The 24181-nt window shown below is 34.4% G+C and overlaps 1 protein-coding gene and 1 long non-coding RNA gene across 2 annotated transcripts; one reads left to right on the top strand and one right to left on the bottom strand.

The window, feature by feature from the left end:
• Positions 1-16613: 16613 nt before the first annotated feature.
• LOC132626929 (protein BUNDLE SHEATH DEFECTIVE 2, chloroplastic) lies at positions 16614-18500 on the top strand. Its single transcript, XM_060341970.1, has 4 exons — positions 16614-16901; positions 17174-17233; positions 18035-18081; positions 18182-18500. Exons 1-4 carry the CDS (start codon positions 16734-16736, stop codon positions 18267-18269), a joined length of 363 nt encoding a protein of 120 aa, XP_060197953.1. The 5' UTR covers positions 16614-16733; the 3' UTR covers positions 18270-18500.
• A 627-nt stretch (positions 18501-19127) lies between these two features.
• LOC132626932 (uncharacterized) lies at positions 19128-21036 on the bottom strand. The gene is made up of 2 exons (XR_009577702.1): positions 20848-21036; positions 19128-19507 (listed from the first exon to the last, which is right to left on the bottom strand). It is a non-coding gene; the product is annotated as an uncharacterized LOC132626932 (long non-coding RNA).
• Between the last annotated feature and the right edge of the window lie 3145 nt (positions 21037-24181).

Below are 24181 nucleotides of genomic sequence, written 5' to 3'. Positions count from 1 at the left end.
TTGGTTTCTTACTTCCCCCAGCCACCCAAAAAAATAATTTTGTTTTAAAAAAAAAGTTTTGAAAAGTTTTTATTTTGGGTTTTTTGCAACCCCCCCCCCCCCCCAACTCCAAAAAAAATCTTAAATGGAAGTTTTGATTATTTTTCTTTTGGATTTAGGAAAAGTTTGGATAAAATCCAGGTTGTTGTTGTTATGTGTTTGTAGTGAAATAGATGATTTTTCTGTTGTTGTCCTGGTATGGTTCAGGATTTAGGAAAATATATCCAATAGATAATTTTTTGTTCTTGTCCTGGTATTTATCTCGATCTGTTTATAGAAGATAACCAACAGATTTGTAGTTATTGCAACAAGTTTTACACTTTTTGCAACAAGTAGACAATCTGTTGCAACGACTCACTAATCTGTTGGACATAGCTTCAATTATTTGCTTCTGTTTATAGAAGATATCTAATAGATTTGTTGTTGTTGCAACAAGTTCTACACTTGTTGTAACAAGTAGACAATCTGTTGCAACAACTACAAATCTGTTGGACATAGCTTCAGTTATCTGGTTCTGTTTGTAGAAGATGTCCAACAGATTTGTAGTTGTTGCAATAAGTTCTACACTTGTTGTAACAAGTAGACAATCTGTTGCAACTACTACAAATCTATTGGACATAACTTCAGTTATTTGGTTCTGTTTATAGAAGATATCCAACATTTGTAGTTGTTGCAACAAGTTCTACATTTGTTGCAACAAGTAGACAATCTGTTGCAACAACTACAAATCTGTTGGACATAGCTGCAGTTATTTGGTTTTGTTTGTAGAGGATATCCTACAGATTTGTAATTGTTGCAACAAGTTCTATACTTGTTGCAACAAGTAGACAATTTATTTATGAATCATCAAATATTGAGGAAAGATATAGTCAAATTGGCAGCTAAACTGACAATCAATCCTCAGTTCATACAGTTGCGGAAGAAGTTGCAACAAATTACTAATCTGTTTCAACAAGTTACTAATCTGTTCCAACAAATAACTAAGCTGTTTAAACAAGTTATTAATCTGTTGCAACGGATCATACAGTTGTGGAAGAAGTTGCAACAAATTACTAATGATTTTAGTAGATATATATATATATATATATATATATATATATATATATATTGATCACTAAATATAGTTGAGTTCCACTGTTTATCACTAAATATGAGTGAATCAAGTAGTTCACACCAATTCACTCCAATGATCACTCCATTTAGTGCGTATTGGACTTAGTTGATCATCTATCCTGACCCAAAACACCATCAAATTGCTTAATTATATATATATTGATCACTAAATATGGTTGATTTCCATTGTTTATCACTAAATATGGGTGAATCAAGTAGTTCACATCAATTCACTCCAATGATCACTCTGTTTAGTGCATATTGGACTTAGTTGATCATCTGTCCTGACCCAAAACACCATCAAATTGCTTAAGTATATATATTGATCAATAACTATGGTTGATTTCCATTCTTTATCACTAAAGATAGGTGAACCAAGTAGTTCACATCAATTCACTCCAATGATCACTTTGTTTAGTGCGTATTGGACTTAATTGATCATCTATTCTGACCCAAAACACCATCAAATTGCTTAAGTGTATATATTGATCAATAAATATGGTTGATTTCCGTTGTTTATCACTAAATATTGTTGATTTCCATTGTTTAGCACTAAATATGGCTGATTCCCTTTATTGATCACTAAATATGGTTAAACCAAGTAGTATTTGTTGCAGCAAGTATAGTATATGTTGTAGCAAGTGTAGTATCTGTTGGAACAACTATAGTATCCTTTGTAACAACTATAGTTTCTGTTGTAGCAAGTGTAGTATCTGTTGCAACAACTGTAGTATCTGTTGCAGCAACTGTAGTATTTGTTCTAAGAATACACTTAGAATTGCCCATCTAATCCATGAAATTACTATCTAATCCATTATGGATGTTAGTAGACAAATGGTAAAATACGACCTGGAATACGGACTGTAAAGTGATTTACGGCCCGTAAACCATGGTCGTAAATCACCATGTTGCTGCCTGAGTTTCTGGTTCTGTTATGGTTAAAAACTACCACGAAGGACGGTCCGTAAACTGGAATACGGACCGTAAACCACATTTACGACCACTGTGCACTTCAAAATCAGATTTTCAAGTCATTAAATAAGGGGACCAAAGCTTATTTCATTTCACTTCTACATCACACCCCTTCTCTCTAAAACATCTCTCTACATTTATTACACAAGTTTTCAAGGATTATTAGTCATCAACAACATAAAACAAGTGAATAAAGAGTAAGGAAACCCATTAAAGATCATCCAAGTCAAGAAATCCAAATGGAGAAAAACTAGGGTTTTTGCTCAAGTGGAGTATTATCAACAAAGGCTTGTTCCTACAACATTTAAGGTAATATTCATGGGTATTTATATGTTATTTAAGGTATTTGAGAGTTGAAATGCTTGGTCATTAGAAGAGTATAGCAAAGTGGGTTATGAATGATGAATAGTGACGTTTTGAGAAATAGTTCGAGTCGAATCATGATTGTTGTTGTGTTGTGACATGAATGTGTTATAAATAACGTTAAGACCATGAAATAGACGTTGTAAGTGAATGGACGAAGTTGGGTGTTGTGACCATGAACATGGACAAATGAAAGTAAATTGAGAAACCTAGATAATGTGGATGATTAATGGCCATTATTATGATATTATGAATGTATTGTTAACGTTGGGAGTTGAACTACGATATGGACAAATGTTGTATAAATAAAGGAGATGTTGTCTGATTTTCTCTAGCTTTAGCCACGAGTCCTAGTCGATTCTAATGATAGTATGACCTTAATGACGGTAGAAACGTGAACATCGGAGGAGTACGTGCAAGTGTAGAATAGTTCGACAAAAAGGTATGTAAGGCTAACCCTTCTTTCATAAGGCATGGTTCTTTGGCCAATCATCTATCTTTCTATGAGCTCATGATATGCTCCACATGATTCTATTCCCAAAAGCTACCGAGCTTATGATCCTTGATGTGTACTATGATTATACTACGTCCCTCGTATGACGAGTAATCCTATAATATAGATGTAACGATAATGATGATGATAGTAATGATGATGAGAGTAAAATGAGACTAAAGATGCTTATGAACTATTATATATATGTGTGCCTATGAAGGGCTATGATAAGACCCCGAGCTTATGATACCGGGTAAGAATATATGTATATGAATATGTATAGAGTATGTATATGATTATGAAACACGCGCGCACTTCTGCAGAAGGTACGGATAACCCTGAAGCCTTGGTAGGGCCAGGTATGTATGCCTTGGTTGGCCAAGTATGTATGAAACACCGAACCTTCATGGTCGGGCACGCTATATATATATGTATATATGTGTATATGCTATGTATATGACATCACTAAGAGTACGAATATGTTATGAATATGAGATGTAAATGATTATGAGGGTAACTAAGTATGGATATGAATGTATGTATGCGGTTACGCAATAGAAATGGAAATTCCTTATGGAAAAGCAAGTAAGTGCCACGATGATGATATTATTGTCTCCCCTCCTATGTTACTTCATATGTTATCTATTATGCTTCTATATCGATGTTGATCATGCTTTACCTACTCAGTACATTCTTCGTACTGACGTCCTTTTGTTTGTGGACGTTGCGTCATGCCCGCAGGTGCACAGGGAGACAGGCTTGACCCATAGCTGCTTTCTCAGAGATTACATAGCAGAGCTCCAGTTCATTCGGAGCTATAGTTTTTGGGTACTATTCTTTTGTGTACATAATTATGGGCATAGCGGGGTCCTATGTATGTGGGTACATGATATGTTATACTCTTCTTAGAGGCTCGTAGTCATATGTATGTGGGTAGATATGTTTGGCCTTGTCGGCCTATGTTTTGTATATCATTTTGTTGGCCTCGTTGGCCTTGTACGTTTGATGTGGCATAGATGCCTACGATGTTATTTAAGATGACTGTTGTCCAATGGGACTAGCATGACTTGCGACTAGAATGCATGAATTGATTTATGGTTCACCTAGATGTTATGTGAATGTATGTTAAGGAGTGCTCGGGTAGGGTAGCACCGGGTGCTCGTCGCGGTCCCCTAGTCGGGTCGTGACAAAGATGTTCAATCATCTGCTCCTTAAGTATCTCATTCTAGTTAAGACTTTGTGTTCATGCCTACTCCAAGAGTGCATGCCTTCCCAGACTTTAAATATCTAGACTTTGAACATGATCCTGAGCCAGCATTAAGGCCTTGTGTTATATCAGAGGCAGAAACTAGGTTTCAGCCTAGGTAGGATGTATGTTCAAGTGTCTGGGACAAGAAGAATTAGCTTTTTAGGGGATGACACTGGTGTTAGTGAACTCACATATCTTCTTTACTCACCATCAAAGCTCACATGGAAGGGAAAGACTGCAGTCACTGGTAATCAGCTTGAGAAGCAAAGCAGGCAACAAAGGATTCCGAAATTAATATCAAGGAAGGGAAAGGAATTACCATTTAGTTTTGTGTTAATTTGTTATTATTTTGGGATGTAATTACTACTTAATGACAGTACAGTATGTGTAATTTAATCTTGTTTTGGCTATGATTTGGATGCCATGTTACGACTTAGGTTGTGTAAGATTTTGTAGTTACAACATAGCATCCAAAACTCTAAGTTTGTATATATGTCTAACTGTTGACATGCTTTGTGCGTGTAGCATCCCGTTAACTAGGTGTGGATGTTGAACTTGGTTAGTACCATTATGGTTTGGTTACTTACTCTAGTGAATGTGTTTTAGTAGTTAAATTGGCTTTGTTTTTGTTCTATTATTGTGCAGTATTTCTATGTATGTGTTTTGTTTTTGAGTATCCATTTTAGTACACGAAAACGGGCATAATTTCTTGTCAAAACTTTCCAGCTATAGAGTCAATATTCTGGAAAAATGTCCAGTTTGGGACGCTACAGTTTGTCTAGTTTAACACTACATTTCTTGGCAAAAACTAAAGTGTGCATTCACCAATATACTCCAACAATATGCACCAGTATACTCCAACAACTACACAACCATATACAACTACACAAACTCATCTAGTTAAAGATCAATTAATTTCATTCAACATTATCCAAGATGCACATTACACATTCAAAACCAAACTTCAATTTAGTCACACTAACATTCTTAATCTACCTTCACACTAAAATACAAACACAATAATGAGCTTCATTTTGTCATTTAGTGACACTAACATTCTTAATCTACCTTCAAACAAAAATACAAACACAATAATGAACTTCATTTTGTCATCACCGCAAATGTAAATCCAACAATTAACGCACATAACATTATAATAAACATCTTCAACACCTTCTCTTCCAATATCATAGCTTTATTAACTTTAAAGTTTCTCATGGCCTCCAAAGCTTCCACTTTTTCCTTCAAACTATCTCTTTCGATCTTCAATTGATCCAACGTCATATTCAAAGCATTGATTGACCCTTTTGCCACTTCCAATTCTAACCGTAGTTGGTAATTGCAATTACTGCACTATCGGGAAAATCTTCATCTATCCCATTTCCAATAACCGCATGATTTGTACCGACAATAAATGAAATTAGTTAATAATTAAGAATAACATAAACAAACATCTCAACATGTATCCACCTAAAAAAAATACTTACATCATGATTAGCATACTTGTGAAATTTCCTTCAGGGATTTGAAGGAGTTTTTGAAGTGAATTGTCGAGGAACTAGCCCGAAATGGCAAGTCCTCGTAGACGAAACACTAATCTCCGACATCTCCTAAATCCTAAAACTTGAAGAATGAGATTAAAATTCCCCAAGTTATATAAACCCTAAATATTAGAATCAACGAAATTAAAAAGGGCTTAACTCAGTTAAAGAAATTAAATTTAGTGAAGAAACTTGTCGCATTTTTTGAGATGAAGAAGAAGCTATGGAGCTGTGGAGCTATGAAGGTGAGAATGAGAAAATTGGGGGAGTTTTAGGGCCTTAAGTCAGGGTGGGTAATTTGGTCGGGTTGTAGGTCAAACCGTCAAAGGGGTCTTTTTTTATTATTTTTTTAATTTACACGGGTCGAGCCTCCCAAGGCCCTCCACATGTCCCCTACGTCAAAGTAAGGGAAAATATAGAAGTTTGCAGACGGTAGGGGTACGATAGAGCTGTCAATATGGGCTTGGCCAGCGAAGCCGGCCCAACCCAATTCTTTATTTAAGTAGGGTTGGGCTAAGATTTCTTTGGCTCATACAGAAGTGAGGGTCAAAAGCCCAGCCTCTCTTGGCCGGCCGGCCTCAAAGGTTGGGCTGGATCAACCCTTGAGGCCAGAAAAAAAAAAAATTAAAAATATATAAGTAAATTATACAAAAAGATAAAAAGTAATGAGAAAAAAGAATTTACTTACTACTAAGTAGTAATTAGAAACTGGAGTAATACTTTTTAGTCTTAGAATTTATATTACGTTTAATTTTCGTTGAACGTGATATGAATTAGTGATTAAAAATAATAATATATATTTATTCTCTTGATATGGATTTGTGCAAGAATGAGTTGCAGAAGATTCTATTTCATATTGCAAAAGTTTCATGTTCAAATTGTACCAAAAATCACTTAAAAAATGTTATTTCGGAAGACGAAAAAACTTAAAGGGTTGGCCCGTCCTAGCCCGCTGCCCGCTTAGGGCTGAGTTGGGCTACCATTTTGCAGGCCCTTCAATTAAAAGAGTCAGCCCATCCTAACCCATTTAATTCTTTGGCCCTTTAGGGCTAGGTTGGGTTGGGCTAGGCCAACCCATTTTGACAGCTCTAGGTACGAGTGTCGAAAAAGTATAACGGGGCATTAAGTTAAATAATATCCCAAAATAATATATTTGGCCCTTTTCCGAAAGATAAAATACTCAAATTTATGAAACTTTGTCAGAGAAAACAACATAAATGGTACCTTAATTACGAGGGTAGGTTCAAAATAGTCTCTTAAGTATGCACTTAACAACTTTGGTTCTTTAAATTCGCTAAAGGTTAACACTTTTAGTCTCCGGCAAAATATTCATCGAACTTTATTTGTTAAATTTGGCGTGAACTAAGGCAAAAAAAGAAGAAGAGGAAATTAGCGAGAACTCAACAGACTTGATAATGTCAGAAAATAGTGTCTCAAAACACAAACACCGACGTACTCTGTCAGTTTAAACCGAGGGAGTCAATCGGCTAGGTAAAATAACCTAGACTCGATTTTTATTGAAAATCAGGTATAAAAATAAATACTTCCATTATAGCGACTTTTAAAAAAAATAGTTTCTGCACATTTTTGCCTGAAAATAACCGACGGACATCCATCGATTTTCGTAAAGAAAATTAAAAATTCAAAAAAATCATTGGCTTCTGAAAATGTACCTCGATTTTATCCTTCGGTTTTCGTCCGCCATTTTTTCACTTGTTTTTAATAGTGACAATTTTTGTAGTTTATGTTATTTCTAATATACTTCTAATAGTTGGTGTATTTTATTTAGCCTATACATAGTCTGTCGATTTTGTCCAGAGTTATTTGGCTTTTTCTTTAGTAATGTATACTTCTAAATGTGAGTTCTTGCTAATTTCCCTTTTTTTTCATAGTTCTCGTCGAATCTAACAAACATAGTTTGATGAATATTTTGTCGGAAACTAAAAATGTTAACTTTGGCGAACTTGAAGGACAAAAACTGGTGCATACTTAAGGGACTATTTTCAACGTCCCATCCTAGTTAAGGGACAATATTTGTTAACTTGTGACAAATTTAAGTGCATAGTGAAGGGACTATTTTGAATCTAACCTCGTATTTAAGGGACTATTTATTTCATTTTCTCAACTTTGTCATTAGGGCCAAATATACCCCTCTACTTTGTTTTATTGTTTAACTTTATCCTCCGTTGTACTATCTAGAATTTTTGTCCTTGTTGTTATTGAACTTATCAAATATACCCTTCCTTTAACAATTTCCCTCAATCATGCCAAATTGCTTGATTTCAATCGAAATTACACATTTCACACGGTATTAAACGCGATCCATGACCCACCGAACATACATCCAAACCATTACCAATGGACTCTTCTCTTTCAATCCCTATCTTATCGTTACCCATATCATTCATGGGAGAATTACTTACAATCAAATACTATTTAGTTATCTAGTTTATGACATATGTACACAATGTATAGGTAATGGGTCGCAAATTTATAGTAATAACTAATATACATATATTATACATATATACTACCTATACAATCGGCGTGTATAGGTAATATATACTTCAGTCGTATTTGATAAACTAGATGGCCGAACGATATATTTATGTAAGTTTCTCATGTGTGTATATAACAATCTTGTTCATGTGTATGTTGTGAGTGGTAGCATTAGCGACTCACATTAAGTGTTTCATGAAAGTTATTGTGGAGATATTGTTTCTTATACTTTAATCACTCATGAGTCATGGGTATGTTAAAGCGGTTGACATTGCAAAAGCCAGGGAAATATTTGAAGAAATGCCTGTAAGAGATGCAGTTTCTTGGGGCACCCTTTTGGCTGGGTATGCAAAAATGAACCAATGGAAAGATGTCATTGAGCTATTTGATCAAATGGTTACGTTAAACGTAAAATTTGATAATGTTGCGTTGGTTTCTGTTCTCTCAACTTGTGCACAACTGGAGGAACGTGAAAAGGGAAAGGTTATTCATGATTTTATTAAAAAGAAGGGTATTCAATATATAAGGGAAAATTACGCCTTAGGTCTATTTTTGAAAATATTTATGCCACATAGCTCATACTTTGAGTTTGTTTCCCGATGTATCTCATATTTGTGTATAAAAACTTTTTATACATTATTATACACTTTAGACAAGATTGATACATTACGTATAATGCTTTCCCCAATATAAGTTGATACTTGTGTACTACCTTGGTAGATTGTATGCCAAATGTGGTTGCATTGAGATTGCTAGGGATGTATTCGAGACAAACTTGGAAATAAAGTGTTTGCGGGGAATGCTATACTAGTTGGATTAACAATGCACGGCCATGGCCAATTATTATTTGATTACTTTGCAAAAATGGTGGAGACTGGTGGTAAGCCTAATTGGGTGACCTTTTTGGCTGTTGAGATTGCATCAATTTCTTCCATTGATGATACAGAGAAGAAGAACGAAGAGAAAGGTTTAGATTATGCAAAAGGTTGATTGTGTAATGGAATATCTAAGTTGCTACAAATTATTAAGCATTAGGCTTCATCAGGTTTGGGCCCATACAAAACCACTGGGCTCTTTCTGAGTCTGCACAAATATATGGCCCAAATGTGAATCAAGTTATACATAGTTGAAGAATCAAGATGTTTCCAAGATATTTCCCTATTTTCAGATTTTAGCAATACGTGTACATAGTACAAATTAGTTAGTTATTTAGCATCCAATCATAGGCTAGCAGCTGTACAAAATTATTCCTTTATTCCTTTGTCTTGTAGCAACGTATATTCTGTATATAAATGTATACAGTGGGATGAAATAATCATCAAGGAAAATTTCCACAAATCAGTCTTCTTCATTATATTTCTACATGGTATTATAGCACATCTGAGATCTGACCTAATTCCTTTCTTTTCAATCTAAATCTTATTCATGTTTATCTTCGTTTTTCATCACCTCTCAAACCAATGACAACTTCAATTGAAAACACTACAACTTCGTATTTCTACATTGATCAAAGCAGTCTTTACTTACCAGGCATGACTCTTGTCAACACACCTTTTGATGGAACTGGTTATGAAGCATGGAGAAGATCCATACTCATAGCTCTCTTAGCAAAAAACAAACTGGGATACATTGAGAAGGAATCAGTCATACCACCATCTGAATCTGCAGAATACAAGCTGTGGAGTAGATGCAATGACATGGTTACTTCCTGGATGTTGAACTCTCTTTCAAAAGAGATTGTAAGAAGTGTCATCTACTCCAAAACTGCAAAAGAACTCTGGTAGGACCTTGAGAACAGGTTTGGACAGCCTAATGGAGCTTTGCTTTACCACCTGCAAAAAGAACTGGCTGATTTAGTGCAGGGTTCATCAGACATTGTTGGGTACTATACAAAAATGAAATAATCTGGGATGAGCTTGACACTTTGTACACCAAAGTGACTTGTCCTTATAACTGCAGTTGTGGAGGAAAAGAAAAAATGAACAAGTCTTTGCAGGATGAAAGGTTGGTGCAATTTCTTATGGGATTTAATGATGTCTATGCACCAGGAAGGAGCAATATTCTCATGTTATCACCTCTCCCTAGTGTGAACCTTGATTATTCTCTGTTGATGCAAGATGAAAAATAAAGAGAAAGCTACATGAACTCTAGTTTCCCTCGTAACTCAAGCTCTTTCTTAGCAAACCAGCGGTATCCCATGGTGAACAAGGGTCCTAACTCTGATTATAAAGGAAAGAAGAACCTGGAGTGCTCTAAGTTCATTGGGTTTCCTGTCGATTCCAAGTTCACTAAGAACACTGGAAACCAAGGTGCTATCAGGGGTAATGTAGCAATCACACCTCCTGATCAAGCTACTGCTGAGATTCAGCATGGAGGGACAAACCCCATTTCTCAAGACCAATTCATGCAGATGATGCAATTTTTCCAAAATGTTGTTCAAAGTGCAACATCCTCAGATACTAATGCTAATGTCATTCAGTGTGCTGGTAACATATTCAATAACCCAAAGGCCTATTTCACTTATATGAACACTAATTCTTGGATAATTGACTCAGGAGCCTCAGAACACATGTCCTTTTCTCCTAAATTCTTTACCACACTGACTCCTTTAAAATTTCCTGTGTTTATTAAGTTGCCTAACTCATTTAGGGTCAAAGTCGCACATGCAGGATCAGTTACTATTTTTCCAGATTTAGTCTTACAAAATGTGTTGTTTGTTCATTCTTCCAGGATCAATCTAATCTCAGTCCATAAATTCTACAAACAGTTCACTTGCAGTCTAAATTTTTCTTCTTATTTTTGTTCCATGCAGGTCCATTCAGTAAAGGCCTCTCTGATTCTTGGTAAAGCAAGAGATGGAGTTTATGTTTTACCCTTTTCTATCAATCAGTCCAAGAGTTTCTTTAAGTCTAGGGTGTCTCTTAATCATTGTAGTTTTGTTTCTAGTGTTTTTCAAATTCATGTAAGCACCCAATCTGATGCAAAGTTGTTGCATATTAGGTTGAGGCATTTGCCTTTTACATCTATGAAAAAGTTCAATTTCATTTCCCATTCATATTCTGTTGATTGTTCTTGTGATATTTGTCCTTTGGCAAGACAAACTAAGTTACCTTTCCAAGCAGTTCCATTAAAACTAAGAACATTTTTTACCTAATCCACATTGACACTTGGGGACCATATAAAACACCTACGTATAATATATTCAAGTACTTTCTTACCATAGTGGATGACTTCAGTAGGGCAACATGGACATACCTCTTAACTACAAAAGGTAATGCTTTTCCTATGCTTAAATACTTCATAGCAATGGTAGAAAGATAGTTTGGAACAAAGATAAAATGTATAAGATCAGACAATACCCTTGAATTGGGAGGAGGTAAAACTATTTGTGAATTCTTTGCCTCTGAAGGAATAGTTCATCAAACATCTTATATTGCAACCCCTCAACAAAATGGGATTGGGGAGAGGAAGCATAGACACTTGCTAGAAACATCAAGGGCTCTTCTACATCAATCTAAGTTACCTATCTCTTATTGGGGTGAATGCCTACTCACTGCAACCTTTCTAATTAATAGATTTCCTTCTTCAGTTTTGAATGGCAAAATACCTCATGAGTTAGTTTTTGGTCAAATTCCAGATTACCATTTCCTTAAGAGTTTGGGGTATCTTTGTTTTGCTTCTACCCTATCTCAAAATAGACTCAAGTTTCATCCTAGAGCAGTTCTATGTGTGTTCATAGGTTACCCACCTGATAAGAAAGGTTATAAACTAATGGAATTGAAGTCTAGAAGGATATTTGTCACTAGAGATGTTCATTTCCATGAACACTCTTTTCCTTTCTTATCCAGAACATTTGATTCTACTGTTCCTCCTTTTAATTCAACTTCTCCTACCCCAGATGACTCTAATCCCACTAATCAAACTATGTCAACAAATCTATCTACCCTTGTTCCTGTTCTTCCTCAACCTCTAGCCCTACAACTACTCTTTCCGCAAGTCCTCCACTTCCTCCTCCTGTTGAAGTTCAAATGGAATTGGAACCACCAACAACCCATCTCCTGTTGCACCTACAAGATAATCAGAGAGGGTCCACAAAAGACCTACATATCTTGATGATTATCTTTGCAATTATGTTTTTTTACTGATCTTAACACTAGTTGTTTTACTGCTCATGTGAATGCTCTTGTTTTTCCTTTTACTGCTTTATCTAGTTCTAACCAATTGCTCCTTAATTCTATTTCTTCTATATCTGAGCCTTCTTCCTATGAACAAGCTAGTATGCACACTGGATAGCAAAATGCCATGAGTTCTGAGATTGATGCACTTACAACAAATGAAGCATGGGATCTGGTTGATTTGCCTAATGATAAAAGGGCACTTCCCTATAAGTGGGTTTTAAAAGTTAAACAAAAATCAGATGGGACCATAGAGAGATTAAAAGCTAGGCTTGTGGTAAGAGGTGACATACAAAGGGAAGGAATTGATTTTAATGGAACTTACTCCCCAGATGTCAAGATGACAACTATAAGATGCATTTTTTCAGTTGCAGTCAAGAAGGGTTGGAGACTTTCACAGTTAGATGTAAACAATGCCTTCTTGCATGGGAATTTGCAAGAAGAAGTTTACCTGAAAGTTCCTCCTGGTATGCATATTTCCTCTACTGGACAGGTTTGCAGACTCAAAAAATCATTGTATGGCTTGAGACAAGCCTCTAGACAGTGGTATACAAGGCTTGCAGCAACTTTGCAGTTCAAAGGATATTCTTCTTCATTCAATGACTATTCTTTATTTTTTAAGCATACAGGTGGATCTACTTCAATTGTGGGAGTGTATATGGATGACATTATCCTAACAGGTAATGATGAACTAGAATTGACACAACTTAAACAGTTTCTACATGCAGAATTTCAAATAAAGGATTTGGGATACTTACATTTCTTCCTTGGAGTTGAAATTGTCAGGGAATCTCATGGTTTGATCGTCAGTCAAAGGAAATTTGCTCTTGAACTCTTGTCTGAATTTGATTGTGACCACCTAAAGCTTGTTTCTTCTCCTTTGGATCCATCCTCCAAGTTATCTGCCACATAAGGAGAGTTATTAGCCGATCCTACTGTTTACAGAAAGCTAATAGGAAAGCTTAATTACCTTACACACACAAGGCCTGATTTGAGTTTTGCAGTTCAACACCTCTCTTAATACATGCAGAATCCCAAGGTCCCTCATTTCATTGCAACTTTGCGAGTCTTGAGATATCTGAGGCTAGATCTAGGACAAGGGCTTGTATTGCGTTCAGATTCTTCATTTTTCGTCTTAGCCCTTTGTGATGCCAATTGGGCATCTTGTGTGGATTCTCGTTGTTCAGTTAGTGGCTACTTCATAAGTCTTGGAGGATCTCCCATTTTATGGAAGTCCAAGAAACAAATTTCTATCTCACTTTCTTCAGCCGAAGCCGAATGCCACTCTATGTGGTGCGTGGTGGCTGAGTTGACTTGGCTTAATCGACTTCTTTGCGATTTGTCGGTACCTCCGACTTTACCAATTCCGGTTCACTCAGATAGCCAAGCCACTTTGCACATCACTCGTAACCCGGTCTTTCACGAAAGGACGAAGCATGTTTAATTAGACTGGTATTTCGTCCGGCAACAATTTTTATCCGGTCTGATTTCACTTAATTTTGTGCCTTCATCCTCTCAATTGGTGGACAATTTCACGAAATCTTTGTCTGGTCTATCCCACACTAGCATTTTTTGCAAGTTGGGTGTCTCTTCTCTCCCCTTTAACTTGAGGGGGTGGAGGGTGGGGGGTGGGGGTGGGGTGGGGGGTGTTGAGATTGAATCAATTTCTTCCATTGATGATACAGAGAAGAAGAACGAAGGGAAAGGGTTAGATTATGCAAAAGGTTGATTGTGTAATGGAATGTCTTAGTTGCTGCAAATTATTAAGCATTAGGCTTCATTAGGTTTGGGCCTATACACAACCACTGGGCTGTTTCTGAGTCTGCACAAATATATGGCCCAAATGTGAATCAAGTTATATATAGTTGAAGAATCAAGATGTTTCCAAGATATTTCCCTATTTTCAGAATTTAGCAATACGTGTACATAGTACAAATTAGTTAGTTATTTAGCATCCAATCATAGGCTAGCAGCTATACAAAATTATTCCTTTATTCCTTTGTCTTGTAGCAACGTATATTCTGTATATAAACGTATACAGTGGGATGAAATAATCATCAAGGTAAAATTCCACAAATCAGTCTTCTTCATTATATTTCTACATTAGCGCCGTTGGTGGAGGTGTAACCATGTTGGTAGTCTGGTGGGTCAGGGAGCAGGGGTGAATTTATATACTGAATTTGGGACAGGTGAACTCATGGTCTTTTCGTAAAATTAGGTTCTATGTGTATATTCCCTAAAAATGGTTCTTTTGGCACCCATGCTATAAGAAGGCTACATGGTGCACTTGGTTGAAGGCTGAGTTATCTAGCTACAGGACTAGGATCTATGGCTACTTAGTACATTTTTTTTAGTGGTGCACCTATGCTCTAGAAATTATAAATTTGTCTCTGATCGGGGTAGTGTTTTAAAAGGCAGTTGGGGGCAAGGCACTGGCAAAATGTCTCAAGGCTCGTGTGTGTGACTTAGTTTTGTGAGGCCCTAAGCGTCCGACTGTACGCCCTCGCCTAACAGTTCCTACATAAATTATTTGTCAAATTCCTTAATAAACACGGTTGGTCCTCATAATTCTTTAATAAATTAATGATGCTATTTTTTTCATCTATAAAAATAAGAATATTGATAATAACTCAAACAACACGTGTCGTATTGCATATTTACAATTTGAGAACACTAGCACCTCTTTACATAGCCGAATTTTGTTTTTTCACTTGCCATTAATCATCATGTTTTTTTCCTATATCTCAAAATTGTCATCATATTCTATTATTTAGCCATTTGAAAGTAATTTGGTTTTTATTCATGAAGGAGTGATGTTTTAATTATAATCCTTATAAAATTTATTGATTATTTTCTTGTAGGGAAGTAAATTTCATAGTATGATAGTAATATATTAAGAAATTGTAATTCTTTTGTTATCTGAAAGTTTAGATGTTAGAGTTGATTTACATCTTATAGTGCTTTTATGTCATTGCATTATTTATACTTATAATCCTGTTAGAAGTTTTTAGTTTCTTTAATAATGTTTTTAATTATTTTAAACTATTATGTATTTTTATAATTTCTATGTTATTATACTATTTTACCACATTATAAAGTAAAAATTTAAAGATCCATGGGGCTTACGCCTCGCCCTGTACTAAGTATCTCGCTTATGCCCCCTGTCTTTTAAAACACTGGTGGCTAATCAGATTTAATTGGGGATCCGTTCAAAATGGGTACTCCCTCCGTCTCATTTTATATGACACTCTTTCCTTTTTAGTCAATCAAAAAAAAAAAAAAACTTTTTTCTATATTTAATAAAATTTAACTTTTTACACTTAATAAAATGATTTCCCACCATATAGTTTTTTATTGTTTATTTTAGACCACAAGTTTTAAAAATCTTTCTTTATTTCTTAAATTTCGTGCCAAAACAAATACCCTCATATAAAATGGAACCGAGGGAATAATTTCAATTGAAATGGGGCAATTTGGCCGGATTAGGAGAAATCGTTAACGAAGGATATATTTGATAAATTCAACAATGGTAAGGATAAATTGGCTAGGATAAAGTTGAATAGTAAAATGAAGTATAAGGATATATTTGGCCCAATCTTCCCTTATTTCATTTCTCCAAAAAGTTATCTTTTTGATCAATTTACAAAGAAGGGTAAAGGGTAAAATCTGCCTCTTAATTATGTGAATGGAACAGATTTGCCTTCATTAATATGTGGGACTAAATATGTCCTCGCCCTTATTAAAATGGGGTTAAATTTGCCCTTACTTTCAAAGGTTGAAAACTTAGCATCCAGTGATGTCACACGTCACATAATTTAGGATTAATTTTTTTAAACAGAGAGTGAATTTGAATCTTTCGCATAGTTCAGAGAATCATATTTGCCCCTCTACTTTTGAAAAAGGGTTAATATTGTCTTTTATTATACTATCGGTCTATATATGATCTTACTGTTATACTATCGATCCATATATGCTACTAATATTATACTATCGGTCCATATATATCATGTTAAGAAACTTTCTCAAATCTGGAAGAGGGATAATTAACTTGCTCTATTAACCACTACTAGTGTACCCATTTTATGTACTTCTAATAACTTAAAACCCCAATTTAGATAAAATTATCCATGCAAAGATAATTGATGGATAGGGTCATAGATTATGTGGGTGGTGTAAAGACGTTATCCATTTCCACACAACTTTTGATACTTTGGTGTGTGGGAACCCCATTTTAAGAAGCACAAAAATCAAATTAAAAACTGTCTCAGTCCCTTTTCAACAAAGGTAAAATGGTTGAGCTTTCCACTTCTTGTTGCTTTGCTAACCCTTCAATTACTCCAACAATTCCCCTAATTTCACAATTTAGTACCATAAATTATAACAAGGGAAAAACTTCACTAAGAGGCGAAAGATTTATTACTTCTGCTGCAAAATCTGGAGGTTTTTCACTTAAATCGGTGAGTCATGTCCATATCTTGTTCTAATCACTTGCTCACTTCATAGTTTTAGATTATATGCACATTTTTTCGTTATTAATTTCAAGATTGAAGGTTAGAGGCAAGATATATGGTCAACATAAAACAAGTTGGTTAACGTATTAAAAGTCTCTGTTGAGTATATGCGTAATTAGTTTTTATTTTGTTTCTAGACGAGTTCATAAAATTAGTTGCAAAACATTTTTATTTGAGTTATTCAAAGTTGTGATCTATATTAATTATGAAAATTTTAGATTGTGAATAGGTGCGAAGGATGCGGAGGTCAAGGTGCAATAGAGTGTCCCGGATGTAAGGTACTCCTATTTAATTAATTGCCTATTTGGCTAAATTTTCGGGAAGCCAAAAGTTTTTTTTTTTTTTTTTTTTCGCTTACCTGTTTCCAAAATTGAAAAAAGTAGTTTTTCCAATAAGCGTATATAGAACTTCGGTCAAATAATTGTTACCTAAGTGATATTTTAAAATTAATTATTCGAATATATACTGCTATTCTCCAAAAATATTTTTTGAAAAACAGTTATAACAAAAAATACTTTTTAAAATAAGAAGATTTTAAAAATTTGATTATATGCAATAAATCAGCTGCATCAGTCAAATAATTGTTGCAGAAGTGATATCTTAAAATTAATTATCCGAATATCAATTGCAATTCTCCAAAAATATTTTTTTGAAAAACAATTATAACAAAAGATACTTTTCAAAATAACTAGATTTTAAAAACTTGATTATATGCGATAAATCATCTGCATTGAATTTGGTAAAATGAGAAGTCAATGCTTTTTCACGGAGAAAGAAAGCAAACAACATAAAATGGAGAAAAAGGACTTTTTTTTTGTTGTTTACGGAAAATGATTAGAAATCTGTTTAACATATTAGAAATGACCTAAATTTACTCTATTCACCTATTGAACCCCACTGGCTCGTAATTATTTTCTGATTTACAATGCCCCTCTTTCCATCTATTAGACCCCAATTTCAGTTGAGGTAAATTAAAGTTAATTTCAATATGATAGGAGCATTACTAACCCTTTTTCGTGTTTTTAATCAAGTCTCCCAAGAGCTAAAGAATCTCTTTCTTTGTTTCTGTCTTGGTGCAGGGGACTGGAAAGAATAAGAAGAATGGGAACATCTTTGAAAGATGGAAGTAAGTTTTTTCTTTTCAAACTGGAAAAAGAAATAAGGAAAAACACTGTACCAAATTTTGTTGAGATTAAAAACTTGATAAACACACATATATTTTGTAGGTGTTTTGATTGCCAAGGATTTGGCATGAAGAGTTGTCCAGTCTGTGGAAAAGGAGGACTTACCCCGGAACAACGTGGGGAACGATAATAGATGCGGATTCAATTCTCATCAATCCTCTCTTTTCCAATACCCCAATGTAATGAGAGAAAAAAATACACTCTTCCCAGTCCTTCAAGTGTCACACATATACAGTGTCATACCAATAGTGGGCGGAGATACAGTGATAGAAGAATGGTCAATTGAACACCCTTCATTAAAAAATTATACCGTCTATATAAATTAAATATTATGTAATATCTATATATGTTATATTCTGAACGCCCTTTATACAACTGAGAGGGACAACGTTTGCCTCTAATTTTTAGTTTTTAAGGGGAAAAACAAGCTAATTGTGTGAATTTCTCATTTGTCTGTTACATTCGAACTTAGTTATATTGCTTTAGGTTCGCCTTCCCCCTTGCGGCATATGTGTTTGAAATTTTTGTTTCTTTTATTGAAAAAATGAGCAATAATTAATAATCAAATCCTATTTTTTTTTAAAAAATTTAAAATTAAATTAGGGACAACATCTAGGAAAAACGTTTTAAAAGATGAAACCTCATCAGATTTCATTGCAACAATATATTTGAATTATATTTTCACTTGTAGATTTTTTTTTTTGTTAAGTTATTTTTTCATTAGTTTCAATTTATATAATTGTTAGTTTATAATAAGAATCTTTAATTTTTAGCTAAATATCGCACAGTTTGGTTTCAATTTTTTGATGCACCACTCAAATTTCAGTGCCATTCATCAGGAAAAATATTACTTACCTCTGAAAAGATTGAACACCCTTAGTGAAATTTCTGGCGACGTCACTGATCAGTAGTGCAACTTCAGTGCCATAAGTTTAGTTATTTATTTATATTAAAAATACCAAATATTTCGCTACGGTTGTAAAAAGAATGATCAAACATAACCTATTGAACTATTAGATATCTTATAAGAACGATAATTCCAGTTACATTATAAATCATCTGAGCCAAAATAAACTCAGGCATTTATTGCAAGTAATAATAGCGTACTAGTACACTTTATTGAGCGTTAAACAGTTGACTTTTTGTTATGAGGATCAATCAATTATGGTACTCCAATGCACTTTAGGGAATCATCCTTTCGAAACAATTTGCAATCCACTTTGGCTGAGCAACAATTAACACATACTGGACTAATTTTCTCATCTCCAGATGATGGACAAGTCACATAGGCCACTTCAGGGTCACAGTTACGTGTACAACTCTTGGCATCTACATACCCCTCCTTGCTAATTCCCAACATAATCATTCCTATCATACAGCCATATAAATTCATTATGCAAAAAAAAAAAAAAAAAAAAAAAAAGGAAAAAAAAGAAAGAAAAAATGTGGTGTTATTGAGACAATGATGGATGCAGAATTTAAAGATCATGTATTATCTGTTATTTCCTGTGCTTTGATTATTCTATGTTATCTGTGTCGCTTGCGTTACTTCATTTCATTTCCATATCGCTTTGAATCTCTTAGCCGTATCTGACCTCTTTTTATGTTTTTATTGAGTCGAGGGTCTCTCGGAAACAGCCATCCTACCTTGGTAGGAGTAAGGTCTGCGTACACTCTACCCTCCCCAGACCCCACGTTGTGGGATTTCACTGGGTTGTTGTTGTTGTATTTCTTTGAAATAAGAGTTTGAGCTTGATATTAGTATGCACATACATACTATTTATTTACACTACTAAAAAATCACTATCTTCTCACTGAAAATTTTCACTAAAAAATGTTCAGTAGCTACTCCCACAAATATTTTGATTGAATCAGAGGGAAAAGAAAAGATAGTAGTGTTTTCACACGAAAAAAAGAAGAAGGAAGTTTCCCTGCTTTCAAAGGGAATGGTTTCCCACCATCCATTTTCCCAGAGTTGGTTCGATGGGCATGAGGTGGGAAAATTATTTTTTTAGCATAAATTTCCCACTAAATGCCGGTCGGAAAAACTTTTGTTTCTAGTAGTATTACTATGTGTATATAACACATAAATCATCAAAGGTTATGGTGGAATGGTAAGTACTCCATCCTCCATCATAGATCTCGAGTTCGAGCCCTAGATTTGGAGTCGCCTTTCGTAGAGAGCGTTTTACCCCCTAAAAGTGAAACTTTCGAGGTCGTTTCCGGAGCAATCGTATCTTAAAGCGAGGACCGACCGGACATCGAGTGAGAAAAGAAAAAATATAAAACATAAGCCATGATCAGGTTTGTCAAATCTATGGAATTCACTCTAGATCCGCCTAGTGGTTAAGCATTACAAGACTAATAATCTGTTTGTTCAAGTTTTTTGGTTGTCAAAGGTGGGTTTTTAGGAAGTTCAGGTGTTTGATCAAAGTTTTAAGGAAAAAAAATATGTGTTTTTGAGTTGTAGTAGTAGCTGTTTTTCACAAGCTAAAAAAATAATTTTCTTCAGAAGCATTATTGGAACATTGTGCAAGCACAAAATACTGCTCTAATATTGACAAAAGTTAATAAATCAAATAGTCGAACACATACTGCTACTGTACAAAGATACTTTTGGAAAACACTTTTGATAAAAAAGTACTTTTCAAAATAGACAAATTTTAAAAAGTTGGCCAAACAAACTACAAATTAAGGAGAGGCCTAACCGGAGAAAAGCAGAAGAGCGAGGACACCAAATCTATAACCAGCCATGTTTTCTTTTGAATTATCCTTGTTAATTACTTTGTTCATCAAGGATGTTGTCCTGTTTAGCTATTTATAGAAACGAATGGCAATAAGAAAGGCAAGTTGTTAAGACTTTCTCTTTTGATTCTATACTCAATTTGATGCCTATAGTTGCAAAAGTGGACCAAGATCTAATTGGAATGAACTGGAGTACTTAAATATTTTGTAGACTTTGACAAAATTGTTATAGTGGTCCTATAAGATCATTAGAGGATTAGCTCAGTCTTGCCGAAACATGTTCTCACTAAGTTTGTCAAAGGAACTCTCTTGTAGCTCGATCTTATCTATTACACAATAACAATAAATAAAAATATATAGTACTAACAGTTAAACAATAACATAGGCTAGATGGTATCAGATGAAAGCTCGTTCTACCCTGCACTATACCGTTTGAGCAACATATGAAATATTTCGTTTAATATACGAAAACCTATAAAGAAACTATAAAGAAATATTGGTTTGGCGATGATACATTTTTAGTATCGCAGTAAGGTTTAGAAATAATTGCTAGAAAGAGTGTTTAAATATCTCAAGAGTGCCTATTGTTTTTTCTTTTATGTGATAACTAAACTTTAATTCATCTAAAATGGACTTATATTCTAAATGATTATAAATTTATCTGGGCATAAACTTATACCTTCAGCTGAGCAATTATAAATTTAATCCCAAACCTAACCCTGAATACCTTATCCCATCAAATTTGGTGTTATTTTATCCCACCTCCTAAGTAGGATAAATTAGTCTAAGAATTATAATCCCAGAACTATAATCTCGCATTAACTTAGTCCGCAAACCAAGCGACCTTAAGTGTCTAGCCTTAGAGTGCCAAGTTAATGATACAATCATTATTTTTAAGATATATACACATACATATACAAGATTTTTGTCGAAGTTTAGGGGGTCCGGTGAACCCTAAATATTGAGAGTTGGTCCAACTCTAGGTTTGCCTGTCCTCTAATATGAATTTGATCCTCTATTTGTATCTTTGCCATGGTCGCTAAACGGTAAAACTTTTCTCGCCCATGATGTTTGTATCAAATTAATGAATGTAAAATATTTATCTTTCATACGCACATTTATTACTTAATTACGATTCAATATGGTATGCATTATTAATTAAACCATTAAACTATTAAAATTAAATTATTTGATTTGATGTAAACATAGGATAAATGTAAGTTGAAGTACTTATTACATTCAGATTTAGCACAAGTTTTTCAGCTGCGTCTTAAATATACTAGTTGCAAGATTTGGTTTGACCAATAGTATATGTTTGACCCTTAAATGTGAGTTCACGGTGACATTGGGTCCACTTTGACAACTACTCGCAATAGGCATAACACATAAACAAACTCTCTAACTTGACTTTAATTGGCAAGTCTATCTTTCAATTTTGAGTGTGCACAAATAAGTACCTCAATTTGTCTTCACTTTGTCAGTTGAACACCTAACTTACAAAATGATCATCTAGACACCTTCAACATTTATGTGCCACATAAGTGTCATGTCAGCATTTGTGTTTACTTGTTCAAGTTTATACAAGTTGAGGTGCCTACTTGTGCACGCTCAAAATTGGAGGGTATACTTATCAGTTGAGGCTAAATTTGAGAGCTTATTTATGTACTATGCCATTGCAATATTTAACCTGTGTGAAATTTTGATCATGTTGGCACGGTTTTGTGTGAAATTCTAATTTTGTTTATTTAATTGTTAATTGCATTACTGAGTATTCTTTGTGTTGTATAGCTTTTCATCTCCTGATAATGGACAGATCATATACATATGCCACTTCATTGTCACATTAAGATCCATCATCAGGAGAATATTACTCAAGATTGCATACTTAATAAAAAGTCTTAAATTCTTTTTTTTTTAATTATTTATATTGCTTATAGAATAAGTTTAACAATTTACGTAATAATTGCTTCATTTGAAAAGGGATTTCTAAAGCTAAAAACAATAAATATTTTACCTAAAATCAAGAATAATGTCTTGAGAAAGATTAACTGAATTAAAATAGAAATTGATCAAAAATATAAAATTAACAACCCTATATTTTAGAAACGTACAAGAATAAAACTTCATCACTTCAAAACTTCAAATAACTACCCTATAGTTATTGAGCCGCCCTATGATGGCACCAACCTAAAACAAAACGTGTATAAAAAGTAAAATTCAGTGGTCGCTCAATCTAAAAGATTCTTTTTATGTATAGTTTCCTAATTCCTACTTGTATATGTCTCTTTAATTAGCATGTGGAAACAAAAGTCTTGGGATGTGATGCCCAAAGATAACCGAATGAAGAATTAGTTAATCCAGGAGACACAGCTCGAGGAAGATGAATACTAGTTTAGGGATCGATCAGAGAAGATAGGTAAATGTAGAGAAATTGTATAGAAGACGAAGAGAGAAGAACTTATTATCATGAATGAATGACCAAATGTACTTTTACAATTTGTACTTATAGCTGAATGTGAATGAATAAAAGAATTAACTAACTCCATTATAGCAACTAGCTTCAACAGAATATTGACAGCTAACTAACTAACTAACTAACTAATTTCACGTTAGCTAGCCATCTTCAAATTGTTTCTACTTGCAACAATATCCCCGGTGAAGAACACACTTGACCTCAATGGTGAAAGGAAGGAAATCTGTGCTTCAATTCAGTAAGGTACTCTCCTAAGTTGCCGATCCTTTGCAATGTCAGTCATTCGCCAACACTTGACAGACAGCTGTGTTGCTCCTTTTCACCAATCTCCTCTCCAAAACAGACTAAAAAATAGGACAACAACGACTAGATAGGTGAAAAAACACAGGACAACGGTTAATAGTTAGATACATCTCATGACACTTCTTGAGCTAGGAAACATGAAAAGCTGGATGGATCAGCTTACTCAACTGTTTTCATAATGACTAGAGATTCGTTTGCAATAGAAGCTTCTAACAACCATGTAAACATTTGAAATGAAATCAAAAAGATGGTTGAAAGCCTTGTACATCTTAGCAAGAGGATTTTGGGGGTTTTCCTTAGTTAACTAAGGTTCTAAAGGCGGTGGTAGAATAAAATGATGGAGTGAGTTTTTTTCGGTTGGGTCGGGACTGGAGGGGTAAAAACTAATGGATAGATAGATTTTTAAAAGTTGCGTGACAATTTTTAAATTAAAAAACAAGTAAATAAATTTTTCATTTGGTAAATGGGAGTCTATTAATGAAAAGGGCAAATACGCTAACGAAGAGGGTATATTTGAGCCA

The sequence above is a fragment of the Lycium barbarum genome, chromosome 2 (genome assembly GCF_019175385.1).
Source record: "Lycium barbarum isolate Lr01 chromosome 2, ASM1917538v2, whole genome shotgun sequence".
Classification (NCBI taxonomy): Eukaryota; Viridiplantae; Streptophyta; class Magnoliopsida; order Solanales; family Solanaceae; genus Lycium; species Lycium barbarum.
The sequence above is the reverse complement of the archived record's forward strand: the minus strand, read 5'-3'. Positions and strand labels throughout refer to the sequence as shown.